Below are 14,078 nucleotides of genomic sequence, written 5' to 3'. Positions count from 1 at the left end.
GTACAAAAATATATGTTTTTTAGATAATGCATGTACAAAAATATATGTAGGGTAAAAACCTGTGAAGATGAACCAAAAGATCTTGAGCCACGCCATATAACCTCTAGGCCTTTATCTGCTTTTCGGGTTGCCCTATCTTGGTAATCGATTCTTGCGAAATGTACAGAATCGAAACCAAGCTAAAATTGCATTAAAGCAAACATTGTTAAACATAAAATGGTTCACCTTTTGTTTTATTAAATAAGAAGGCAAGAGCAGTTACAATGCTTTTGTAGATTTCTATCTTCTAGGTTGGTCTAAGTTTTTTTTTACTTTAGTTCCTTCAGGAACTTTTACGTCATCCCAAATGTGATTTTTACAGTACCTCTGCTCCAAACAAATAAGCTTGAACTGCAGAATGACCAAAAGGATCAATTTGCCAGCCAGCTCTTGGGATCTTTTCGAACTGTTTCTTGATCATCCGGTGACCAAGTGTGGTCTGATCAATCATGTCAATGTAATGCACAACAGCTTCATCATGCATACACCACCCACCATTTCTGAACAAAATATTCATAGAAAAATTTGAGACGAGAAAATAAATCTGAAGCCAAGATCAAAGGGAAGAAGGACAACCAATAAATTCCATACATGAACTCTAGCTGACCGGAATCGACCAGTTTGTGGACTATGGCCTTGATTGTCAGGCTTTTCTGTGCCCACCACCTTTGGAAGAAAGCCTGACAGCAAAAGGACAAGTAAATTACCAAAAAAACAAGAGATACAGCAAAAGTTACATTCCACATTTGAAAATTTTGGGTGACATACTCCTGCTCCCTCCATCCCAAAAGGAGAGTCACATAGGGTTTAGTGGTGATCAAACTTTATCAAGTTTGATTAGATTTATAAAAAGAAGAGATTTATTACTATGCTTGGAAGGAACCACCGGTTCCTCCGTATGGAATTATTTGCAGCCGTCGATCACAAAAAAAATTATTTGTAGTAAAGGATACTTTAGTAATTCCCAGGGGCCAGGACTCGCCACCGCCCGCTTGCAGCCTTGCAGGTGATTTCGCACGCCCTGCTGCAGGCTCTCGCTAAGGGGAGCAGCAGCGGCGATTTCCTATTGCCAATTCCATTGTTCCCATTAGGGAGAGTAGCCACGGCCTCAGTATGCTCCTGCACAATAACACCAAATCTGCTGTCTGCTACAAGAGCAGCACCTCCATGATCGCCCAGGTGCTCTTCTGTCCAACACCAGCACAAGCAGCAAAGAAAAGGTGAAGCATGGGAGGAAGACTAACCAAACTTGACATCTGGGGTGACGCAATTCTGTTGCTGCAGCTAGCATGATTGGAGGACGGAAGGGAAATAGAGAGAACAACACCTGATGGAGTGATGGTTGGGAACTTGGGATTGGAGGAGACAGGGGGCGTTCGTCCGTGTCCGCGAGGCCGACGTGCTATCGGGGTTCAGATGCTAGAGTTTCCTAAATTTCCGTCTAATCCTTAGTTTTTAACAAGACGAGAAAAAAACCCTCCCAATAACTCCTAATACATCCTCTAATCTTTTAGCGCTTCGGAAAAACTCCCTCAATCCACGTAAAGTTACGCGCCATAGACATGGCGCGTATTGTCGCCTCCCGCGCAGTCTCCCGTATTGGTGCGGTCTTTTGGCGCGGACGTTCCCCTTTGCGTGCGAAGTAGAGGGTCGCCGCCGCCGTCTACTGGAGAGGAGTTCGTCGCAACCGTCGTCGTGTGGAAAGGAGAGTAGTCCAGAACCATGGCGGTTACGCCGCTCTGCACGGCAGAGGCAGCGGAGGGCCACGACTGCGTAGATCCAGACCCCATCTGGAAGAGCTCTGAAAAGGCGTCAGCAGCGTTCTCGGTCGCGTGGCCTGCGCGCTCGCCCCTGCAGCTGGCTCTTTTGGCAGCGCCGGCAGCTGCCGTCACGGCGCGTCCGGCAATCTCGCCGGGATAGGCGAGATTGTGGACGGCGGCGTTGGCGGGCCTGCGGTTGCTAAATGTACCTGTGTTCTGTGAATTTGGTTTGTTCGTCTGATGCTAGCTTGTTTTGGTGGCCGGTAGCCAGCAGCTTTATTTGCATTGGACTAGTTGCCTGCTGCTTGATACTGTGCTACTGATTGCCTGCATGCAACTGTGCTCTGCTGATGAGTACATGGCCGGTAAATACTGCTGCTCTGCTGGTCATACTAGATGACCGGCGGCCTGTGGCTGGGGAAGTGCTGCCGGCCTGCTGGGAGTTGACCACAACCGCCTCTGATGTGGCCACGGCCTGCTGGGAGGAGGCCAACTCCGCCTGGGAGGTGCAGGGCTGCGGCAACATGAAAGAAGGAGGCGGTGGCGGTCGATGTATGCGCGATCACGAACAGTTCCTCACGGAAAAAAGTAACGAAAAAAAACTCAAGTGAGACCAAAATTTTATTTTTTAGAAGTGAAATATTAGGAACTATTGGAGATAGCCTTCTTTTTTTCTCCCAATACCTTTTTAGGAGTTGAAAAACATGATGTTTTTAGAGAAATATTTAGGGAACGCTCAGAGATGCTCTAACCATGGAAGGCTGGTGTCCTGCCCAACATCAACGTGATTGTGGAAGAAACGAGAAGGAGAGCACCGGCAGTGAGGGAGACGGCCGGCCGCCGCCGCCGCCACCGAGAATACATCGATTCCATCGTCCCAGCAAATTCACCGGGATAGCTGTGCATTTACATTGGGGTTGGGCCAAATCAGAGCCATGAAAAGTACAATTACACGAAGTAACCTTTAAAATAAATTTTTAATCAGTTTCTGGTCCACTAATTTTTGGTTCTGTCCCACAACTTAAGTTCTTCCTAATAGATTCTTCTTATTTTGTAACCATTAGATCTCGTTATATGAATGGTTGTTATTTTTTCCAAGGATCGCAAAATTTCTCTTGTAAAATCTCCAAATAAGTTTGTTACAGAAATATATTAAATGATTAACCTAATCTTACTTATTATACACAGCAAATATTAATAATTTCTTATATATATTTGGTTAAAGTTAAAAATATTTGACTAATTGGAAGTGAGAATGAGACGCTTTGCAAGATGGATAGAATACTTTTCAACTTTTTTTTGTACCACCTGTCTGCTGGTCACAGACATCAGTAACTTAGAATGCAATTTGACTTGTGGTCCATGTATTAACTAAGGCCATTTCTAGTCTAGTACTACATTTTTATTACACTGTTTCCAAGAGTGTGTGCGTGATGAAATAGAACACTCTAGGTGAAATCAAACTTCATAGAGAGAGATCATTTTGAATTTGCTTTTCCTTGAGCACCGACCAAAGGGAGAAGACTCACGCACCTCCTCTACCTCCAAATCTCACGTCGTGCTGAGAGATGGGACCTCCATGACCTCTTGGCTATTGTGTATCGCCACCTCTCACCACTACTCCCATTGTCATTGGTTTGGTTTGGTCAAGCATGAATTTTGAATTTGGCTTGGGACATTCCCTAGCGAAATGACCAAGCCCACCACAATTGTAACAAGTGCCATTCCTGTAGCAAGTTGACCATGTCTCCCTTAACTATATTGACACCAAAACTTCTTGTAATTCACAACACCAGAATTTTGCTTAGCTGGATTGTTGATGGTGGGGAATTCATTGACCGACTTGGCCTTGATCGATGATCCATCAGCACACAAAGCATAGTTTCATTTCACACTTTTATCTATGTATTTTAATTTAATATTGCATAGTGTTATAAAATGAAATGCTTGTAGTGGAGTTTCACTCAGTTCCAACATGTGGGGATGAAACAAACAGTCACAGTAGAGTTCCACGCCTACTTTCCAATACGTTGGAAACGACGTGCACTAGTTTTAATCTAGATGAAGCTCATCTCCTCTTTGTCCTCATAATTTCTATGCCACACATTTTTGCTATTGTGTCATTATTATATGGGCACGAAATTTACACTAAACTAGACTAATAAGATCATTCTCAGTGGAGAGTTTCATAGAGTTGTTTTTAGTAACATATTTTAGAATGCAATGAAACATGGAAACAATCAATCTCAATCAAAGTTTCATTCTTTTGTTTCGTATAGACATTTAATTCATAAACATGGAACCGGTATATTGGGACATCCATATCTATGAGCATATTCATAGTCGTTAGTTACTGGTAGTTAATCAGGTCGTTTCCATTTCTATAATTTTTGCAGCAATGTTATCTACGAGCATAGGTTGTAGGGAAAAGATATATATGAGGGAGACAGTCTGTTTGGCTATTAATTATTTTCTCTAGTTTGTGTTCTCCTTTCTCTTATTTTGAGGTCAAACGATGAGCTGAAATTGATGTTAGCAGAGACCGAAACTATTTATTTTTTCTGAAATATCTATGACCATATATGTCATTGTCATGTATAAGGAGCCCTTACTAGTAATTGGGCCAAGAGATGGCTAGGCATTATGGGCTGGCCTTTGGACTCGTACGGTGGAGACAGGTATAAGCTACTAGGCTACAAGCCTAGTTGTACAACAAAAAGGAGAAAGACAACACGATACACGACGAACAATCGGTGGTCTTGCCGTTCCTCCACCTTGGCTCCTTCCTTCCTTCCCCGGCTTCTCCTCTCATCTCCCTATCCTGGGTCGTCGTCCTTGCTATCCTCAGAATCCTCCAATGCTTATCTAGATTATCTTGTGGGGTATCCTTGTGTCCAGTACTCGCAATTTGAGAGACAAACTGTACCACTTGTGTCAAGCTTTGAGTGATTATGACATGGTGGTTTTGCAACTTGTGTCCATGTTTTAGCACTAACTAGTACGACTGTACATGATAGGAATCCATGACCAAGGTAGGTAGATATGGGTGCGTTTTAAAATAAGGATTCATCAAATTAAGCCTCCTAAATTTTCATTATTTCATATATTTGCCCTCTGAGGCTGTCAAAATTTTATTTCATTTTAAGCAGACCATAGATACTATATATTGTATGGTAACTATATATTGCAGGGCGAGTAATTATCTGTGTGTTTGGTTTGAGGAATCAACTTACCTTAGATGGAGTGATGCATCCTGAGTCCATTTCTTAAATTTGGTGGAATGACCACATTCCTTATACTAGTACTAATTATTAGCTTATGAGGAATGAGGTAGTTATAGATCAACTCGTTCTATTCCACAAACCAAACAAAAAAACTAGAGAGTGAGATGATGTTGGACCACGTCATTCCACCAACTAAACACTCCATATATTAGCCAAGCCAGAAGCACACTAGTTCCATCACCCAGATAATAAAGGGAATCCAATTGAAGTTGAAGGACGACTAACTCAATTCTATATATATATATATATATATATATATATATATATATATATATATATATATATATATATATATATATATATATATATATATATATATATATATATATATATAAGTATTTCCATTGTGTAGGGGATGGGATGGAAGGTGCACATGCGGTGCGGCCAAGCTAGGCTTCTGTAACATCAAATTGGTGCGCAATAATGCATAATTGCATATCGTCTCATACTAATAGTTAGTACGTACACTTCTGGAAACATAGATTGAGAGCTTTCAACGAAGATGGTGACTTTATTGGACATGACTCATGAGGTTGGTAGTAGTAGGCAGTAAAAAAAATTCAGTTGAGCTTATCAATCTTTGATGCATTCAGGTTGCAGGGTGAAAAAGTGGCCCACGTGTTGAATTGGGGGCAAAACCAAAAACCAGAGGGAGACATGGAACACAAACGTACAGTCAGCAGATAGCACACAACGGGTGGTTAGTGGTGTACCCCTTCTGTGTCTTTCTGTACCTGTCAGTATCCTGACATCCAACTGGCGTGCAATAATTACACTGTTTCTCTGCTCTTACGACTACAGCAAAGACAACTTTGGAACTATTAGTGGCACACAAAGACAAGAACGCCAAGGACTAGGAAAAGTCGTGGGGCAGAAAGCAGACGAGGATGGGAGGCGATGGAACACGTACGAGCAGGAGAAGTGGTGCTTCTTACCTGCTCGACGATGATGAACTTGCGGGCAGGGTCCTTGGCGAGCGCGTCCACCACGGAGTCGAGCGTGTTCATCACACACGCACCCTGCCAGGAGCTAGCCCCGGTGAGAATGAACTGACAAGCTAGGAAGGCGGCATGGTGTGTTGTGTTACAATACCTGGATGGAGTTGTTGGATCCGACGTAGTACTGGTCGATGGTCATGAGCCACCCGACGTCGTCGTGCGAGTGCGGCACCAGGTGCACGTTCAGCTTGTTCCCCACCACCGTACCTCCACCACCTGGGGTGCTCCTGTTGTTGCACCCCACCGCGAACGCCGATGCCTCCATGACTGTAGTCGTCGATGCTGCCACCGCGAGCGCTACAAGAGCTACCAGCACAAGCGCCGGCGCCATGGTCGATGGCTTCTTGTCAGATGGATGGATGCCTCAGCGTCCGGCCCCGACCACGACGAGCGCAGAACGGTCACCTGTCAGTGGAGTGGGAGCTCGCCTACAACGCGGACGCGCCGTTGGGTGTTGGTTTCATGTAGTTGGCGATTGTTTTGTGATGAGTACCGGGCCCTGACCTCACGGTGGCCTCCTTCAAAAGCAGCTGTGACCACCTGTTTGGTACTAGGCTGTTTATGACAAAAATAAGGTAGAAATGATATACTGCTTACCACTTTTTTTTTGGCCAACGCTTCTTCCCAAAGCCTTCATTTGTACTAAAATGTAAAATTTGGGTCAGAGTAGTTTAACCTGATCACATTTTCCCTTTATCTGTACATCTCCTTCAGAAAGCGCTTTACTAACTGGGGCCCTTGTATCTTCCGCTAGACTAGAGGCTCCAACAAGGCCTCATATTAATCATCACCGGACATGGTAGAAAAAAAATCCTAAAAATTATAACAAACTTACTATTATTATTTGGAAGTTCCACGTATATTCTCATGAGACGTAGTACAAAAGAAAAATCTATATCCTCACAGAATGAAAAAAAAAATCATTATTGATAATAATAGCCATTGGATCTATCTGTTTTTTTTAAATTATCCATCTCTACTATTATGAAAAACAACATGAAGTAACCCCTAAATCTACATCTAAATACCAATTATGCCTTTGTGCTATATGATATAAAGTAATCCATAAATTTACATACAAATTATCCATCGTAACATTGTGATAAAAAAATCAAAATCACCCCTTAAATTTGTATCTAAATTCCCTTCTTCCATTATGTAACATAAAATAATATATCCTCTCAAATCTACATCTAAATTAACAATATTAACTGATATGGAAAATATGGAAATAGCCTAAATTATATCTATATATGTTTCCAAATTATCCACAACTATTACTATCAAAATACACACATATTTTTTATAATAAAATTCAACATCTCGAGTAGTGGACATGATTAGTAGACCAAATGTTTCTAGGATATCTTATCTTGACCTTGATATCTTTTGTCTAGCTCTTGATACAAATGTTGTTGAGGAATTTATTTTTGTCAAATTGTCCTCCCAAGTCGTTAGATGGCTCTAGTATCTTTATGGATCTCTGCCTTTCCTTCCATGCACTCAGTTTATCTTACCCCTATCTGTAGTTTAGTTAGTATATAAATTAGTGAATACCATTCTCTTTCATTTCTCGATATTCTTCACTTACCTCCCCATACAAAATTACAATACTCTAGAATACTCTAGGATGAAATGTCACAATGGTGTTCCAATCATAAAATACACCAACAAGTATTTTTGTTGCCATTGCTAGGGAAGCAATTTGCTATAGATATCACTAAATAAAAATAAAGTTCCACTATATTTATTTACAACTAACTATAGCAGTTTTACCTTGCTTTTTTTTATTTTTTTGTGGGAAAATAGAGTGGTGCATGACTGATTACCAACTATATACCAGAGAATTACCACAACAATCTGTAGCCTGTTCGGGAGGCCGTAAACGATCGTGGATTATTTACTGCTGGCTGGTTTAGTGTGAGAGAAAAACACTGTTCCTGGCTGGAAATTTACGATCGTTTACGAGCAAGCGAACAGGCTCCTGATGGCTCTTCTGAAGAGATTAGACCCTTGATCATTCCAACCTAAGGCAAGGTTCTGACACCTATTTTGGTCACCTATGAAACCGCAAGTGTCGACTGTACGGGTCTCGGTTTTCATCATCAGGGCCTATGCCAACATGCCAGCAGGGGCTGGGCCGGGCTGACCAATTGGAGGGGGAAACGACTTAGGATGCCTCATCTTACAAGGTGGACAAGGCATGCAAGATGTCACGACTCAGTCATGCCACATCTTGATCATCATAAACATTGTGAGCATCATTGACCAGAGTCTAACATACGGGTATGTTAAGTCCCTAGATTAAGGACACGATCGTCTGGCTAACCCCCCCCCCCCCCCCCCCCGCCCGACTAATTCTTCAAATCAGTCAGGGGGCTTGAGGGCTACACCCATCGTGTATGCTCACGCGTACACTTTGGGCCACCTATGGATGGCTTGATGGGCCTCCAAGGGCCATCTCCCGAGAAGGCCTCTAAAACGATCCCGATTTTCCATGAAGGGAAAATCCACAGATACGAATAATGTGATAATCCCAGAAAGACCAAGCTATCACATTATCATTATTTAGCTGATATCACAGTCATACATCGCGAAATTACAAGATTACAAGGCATTACATCACTTGGTAACACACCTAAGTACATCGTTATTCTAGTGGAAACACACACAAATCTTCATCAGAGTCGACGTAGCGTGTCGTCGGGTGAAGGCTCCTCCTTCATGGGCAATCATCAGAGTCGGCGTAGAATGTCAGTGGGCGTAGTCTTCATCTTCTCAACCAAACTTGAGCGTAGGAACGAGACCATCTAATCCTTCTAATCTCTGTTATTGTCGTCGTAGATGACATCCAAAACCTGCCAAATATCTTTCAGTATGGTTTGTACTGGCCACTGGCTCCCACCCTATGCTTTGTAGTAAGTGGAATGCAAGGGTAGAACAAAAGGCCTATATATGGCTATAGATTTCCTATGCAAGTTCATCGATATTTTATAATAGTTCATCAAGTTTTAACCCATCTTATCCACACGTTCACCCATCCCATCACACACATCTCACCACACTCTCACTCTCTAGGTGGCAAGGACGACTCCTACTCGTACCTTGCCTCAACGGCCCAAGCCGGAAACCAACACCAAACCCAGGGGAGAAGAAGAAAGGACACCTCTCACTAGTCAAGTAAAGCGGTAACACAAGAAAGGTTCATAGCCAAAAGGATGGCCAATGTATCAATCGATTAACCATACACTTTGCAGAGGTTTACACTACCCATAGGATACACCATCATCGACGGTGGCCCCCGTCTAGGCTGATTCGGGGCTGCCTTCCAACTAGCACGATGCCACCCTACCACTCAGCCCTAGGGCACCCTGGAGTCCACTGGCATGTTGAGACTGTGAGACATAGTACCAGGCCCCAGAGGTCACTACGTTGTCTTAGGAGGGTGTTGGTCCCATGCCCGTACCTCTATACACTATCCGCTAACAACCTAGTAGTAGTGGCACCACCCTAGCTAGTCGGTCATCTGTCTTTCCCCTGATGGAAAGTGAGTGGGGTGCAAGGATTCCTATGAACTGGTTCCTAGAACTTATAAGTCCTTAGGGTGACCGAACAAGACATCTTCTCGTGAGGCCAACCAATGCCTCGTGCCTCAATGGCACCTCCATCCTAGGGATTCATCCCACAAAGACACTCCACCCTGGGATCTCCCCATCTCACATGTACTCGCCATAGGTACCTCTCGATGGAAATGCCCAGGTCGCATCACCCTGGCAAGACTTGTCCAAAGACTCGTCGTAGAATCCTACTCGGTCGACTCGACCCTCACCACATATCCGAGACGCACGCCAAAAATCTCCCCAAGTTGTTACCAGTTTTAGTGGCACCACGTGCCTTAGCCACTCACAAGCAATCCTCCACCAAGCATCACATCACAGATATAATGCATAGTAGAAGTAAGTAGTAAGTAGTATGTGAGCATCTATCCTAACAGCGGGTGTGCAGGGGTAAATGTTGCGTTAAGGTAATGGTTTTCAAGCAATTCTACCATGCATCCTATCATAGACCATTTGCATAAAAGTAAAGCACTAGCAGCTACATTGTTGCATGTCTAATAGAATTCTACTTGGTTGGGTGAGACATGGCACCTGTTGACTGGTCACCTTCGAGATCATTAGTGTACTCGTAGTTGTTCTCCTCAAAGTCCTGCTATCATCCGCATTTCCTTCCTCCAATAGGTTTCGGTCCGATCAACGCTATCCTCAATGCAACTACCTCGATAGAGCGGCAACAAGACAAAAGAACAATCAAACCTCTAAAAAGGCAACAAGACATGGAAGAACAACTACACTGAAAGAACACCAAGGGAAAAGGACTTAGCCCTCTTGGCGAATGTCCGATCGCTGGGCCAAAAGAAATAGAAGTGGTTGTTTGCTAAGCACAAGCTTAAGTCTTAGCCTAGCTAGTACTTCCCAAGTTGATTGTGTCGACCTATATGGCCTCAATAGAAATGGCATAGACCCTAGCTCATCTTAAGCGAACACCATAGCTCACGGTCTTCTGATCTGGGCATCATTGAGATTGACGGGAATCGAAAAGAGTGGCTAAAGGGGAAAGGAAGCAGTTCCGGTCTCTCTCATTCCATCTGCCATTATAATTGATGAGAACCAAGAGAGGGTGGAATAGGGGAGAGAAGAGAAGGGAGGTGGTCTACTCCTTCCAATCCACATGCCATGGCAAGAGGTGGGTCATCGAAAGGAGCAACACACAAGAGAACATGAGTGCCCAAACTACTTGTAGGGTACCACAACCTAGGTGCACTAAATGCACTAAGACATCCCTAGGGTTCTTAGCAGTGCGGTTGTCACCGCAAGAACCAAAGAAGCGCTATGGTCTAAATAGGTACAAGCATACAAGGGCTTAAGCATGGTAGAACCAAAAGAGGGGACATAGGATTCACCTTCCTTTGATCCACTCACCATAGCAACAAATGGAATTGAAGGAATGTAATCAAGATAGCTATAAACACCAAACAAGCGAAGGGCTCAATCCACATCTTACTGGATCGACGAGGATTGAGAATAGGAGAGGAGAGAAGAATAGAATCCGCACTCTTTCGACCAACTCATCATGGAATGGATGAAGGTTGGAAGAAAGGAGACATGATCCCACGATCCCAACCCACTTGTAGGGCACCATGACCATGCAATTAAATCGGCACAAGGCTATCCCTAAGGTCCATAGCGGTGCGGTTGTCACCGCTAGATCTGAAGGAACGCTAGGGTCTATGTGTTATAAGCATACGATGGTCATGGTGAGGCAACTCACGACCATGAGCTTCACCCACACGAGTCGGCTTCGTAGTTTTGCGATTGTCGTCCCCCAATTCATATCCCACTAGAGTTGGTCACGGAGGGCTCGATATGTGCTGGTAAGAACCGCATAGATATTGACATCAAGTCAACAATGGCCATGTTCTAGGGATGTGGATAGGAGCTAGCGATCGTAGTACTACAAAGCCAACTACGAAGCGAGGGAATAGTTACCCTTGGCGTTATGGCCACTGCGGGACGAACCCACGACCAAAACGATCGAACGAAGTATGATCCCTCGACCGGCTCGAAGGCATGGTCCCGACGACGACAAATGACACACAACCAGCAACACAACACAAGAACAAGAGCTAAACCGACACAACGATGACTAGATGGAGTAGCACATATCCATAGCACAAGAGATAGACCGGCACGAAGGCATGGCACATGCATAAATATAGAGATAGGTCATGTATATGACAGGTATATGAATGAGTATGTGAAAAGCAAGAGCTTTGTCGATGTCGAGGATGGCGTCGACGAGGTTCAAGGACTCGACCTTAGTGGTGAAGAAGATGGAGGTCTACTGCGGCACACTCCGGTAGGCTACGGATAGCGGCTGGCCACCCTTGGCTGCCTGCGGCTCACTGCTGGCTTGCTGTGGCTAGCCGGTGGCTTGCTGCTGCTTGCTACGGCCTACTGGAGGTAGCTGGACATGGCTCTAGCATTGAGGAAGGGGTCCGGCGAGGTCGGTAGCGATGTTCGGCTCCTGAGCGGTGGCGCAGTAGGGCTGTAGTTTCCCTGCGATGGTGTAGGACAGCGGCACGAAGGCTGGTTCAGCAAGGGTAAAGATAGGAAGGGGAAAAAGGAGGAGACTTTGGGCTGCTAGTGGCTCACCTGAGATGAAGGGGAGGTGGTCATCGGTGGTGGGGTAGGTGTTGAAGTCCGACAGCTGCTGCTCCTAGCGGGTGTACGAGGTGGAGGTCGTAGAGGCGCTGTGGGACAGCAGCGTGGAGCAGAGGCACGTTGTGGTCGAGGAGTGGAGGTGCGCCTTTCCTATGGTAGCGAGGAACGATGGCACAAAGGCCGGGCTTAGGCAAGAACAATGGCGAGGAAGGGAAAAAGGAAGGAGCTTGGCCTTAGGAGCTCACCGGCGGCAGGGGAGAAGCTCCGGCAAGGTACAATGAAGGTGGCGGCACCTTCTCAGTGTTAGGGGAGGGCTCCTGTGAGGTGGCAGTCCCTAGTCTCCATCAAGGCATGGATAGAGGAGGAGGCATGATGTGCCAGGCTCAGAGCAGGGGAGCCGATCTAGCGAGGCAGAGGCAGGGCGCGACGTGGACGGCGTCGGGTCCCGACGAGGAAGAAGAGGTGGACACGTGTAGTGTCGAGATGGCGACTAGAGGTGGGGTGAATAGTCGTTTCTAAATTTAATCACGTAGGCTAACCGAAACAAATGCGGAATTAAAACAATCGGTCTAGCCAAGACTAAACTCCTCTATCTAAGTTCACAAACACCTTATAAAGATCCTAATTAGACAACAAAGGTGCCCGGCTAGCTAGAGCTCACCTAACCAATTCTAGAAGCAAGGTCACACAAACCTATGCCACTAGTACTTCAAGCAACCAGGGAGCTCCTACACATGCTAGTAAGCAAAAGCACAAAGCCACCTAAGCTCACTAGCAATGCTCAATAACAAGGCAACCAATGCCAAATTAGAGAGCACAAATACTTAGCTACTCAAACTAAGCAATGTGACTAACAAGGTTACACAAACCAAATTAGCCACGCAAGGGAGCTACTTCTATGCTACACAAGCAAGAAGGTAACTAGTGAGCTACACAAGCTAACTAGTTACAAGAGCAACTACACAAGCACAATGTATATGAAAGTAATCACAAGCTTGTGTAAGGGGATTGCAAACCAACGGGAAGAACAATGTTGACATGGTGATTTTCTCCCGAGGTTTACGTGCTTGCCAACACGCTATGTCCCTATTGTGTCGACCACTCACTTGGTGGTTTGGCGGCTAATTGGCATCACCCGCCAAGCCCGCACATCGGGCACCGCAAGACCCTACCCTGAAAGTGAGGGTAGCTCAATGACACACTCAACTAGAGTTGCTCTTCGCGGCTCCCACGGGGCAAGCACAATGCCCCTCATAAAGCTCTTCTCCGGAGCACCGCACAAGCTTCTTGCGGGCTTCGACGGAGACCACCACCAAGCCGTCTAGGAGGTGGCAACCTCCAAGAGTAACAAGCACCACCGGCTTGCAAGATGACCACCTAGTGCCACTCAATGCAACCTCATGATGCAATCGCACTACAATCGCTCACTCACTCGATCGGATGAATACTATCAAGCTCAAGTGAGTTAGAGGGCTCCCAAGCACTACCACATAAGCCACCAAGGCTCTAGTGTTCTCAGCAACCAACCCAAGGCTGAGACCCCCTTCTATTTATAGCCCCCACAAAAATAGAGCCATTGTACCCCTTCACTGGGCACATCTCGGGGTGACCGGACGGTCTGGTCAGATCGACCGGACGCACCCGGTCCAATGTCTAGTCAACGGATGCACGCCATGTGTCGCCTTGTTCAATCTAAGTCACTTGATCCCAATGGTCAAGTCATGACTAAATGCATCATAGTGCCAAGACCAGACATAGGACCCCAGCGTCCGGTCA

At 45.2% G+C, this 14,078-nt stretch overlaps 1 protein-coding gene across 4 annotated transcripts in view; it reads right to left on the bottom strand.

Moving 5' to 3' along the window:
• LOC136526405 (alpha-mannosidase-like) overlaps window positions 1–6,630 on the bottom strand; it is a 47,268-nt gene extending 40,638 nt beyond the window's left edge. The window contains exons 1-6 of one of the 4 annotated variants that reach the window (XM_066519079.1): window positions 6,487–6,624; window positions 6,176–6,387; window positions 6,019–6,102; window positions 631–719; window positions 365–539; window positions 60–179 (exon numbers count right to left, since the gene is read on the bottom strand). In XM_066519079.1, coding sequence (XP_066375176.1) covers window positions 60–179; window positions 365–539; window positions 631–719; window positions 6,019–6,102; window positions 6,176–6,346 — 639 coding nt within the window. In that variant the 5' untranslated portion in view covers window positions 6,347–6,387; window positions 6,487–6,624. Of the gene's footprint in view, window positions 1–59; window positions 180–364; window positions 540–630; window positions 720–906; window positions 921–2,551; window positions 2,698–6,018; window positions 6,103–6,175 lie in introns of those variants that run through there. The other 3 variants (XM_066519076.1, XM_066519084.1, XM_066519089.1) reach the window with 3 other exon arrangements.
• Window positions 6,631–14,078: the final 7,448 nt, after the last annotated feature.

The sequence above is a fragment of the Miscanthus floridulus genome, chromosome 2 (genome assembly GCF_019320115.1).
Source record: "Miscanthus floridulus cultivar M001 chromosome 2, ASM1932011v1, whole genome shotgun sequence".
Taxonomy (NCBI): domain Eukaryota; kingdom Viridiplantae; phylum Streptophyta; class Magnoliopsida; order Poales; family Poaceae; genus Miscanthus; species Miscanthus floridulus.
The sequence above is the reverse complement of the archived record's forward strand: the minus strand, read 5'-3'. Positions and strand labels throughout refer to the sequence as shown.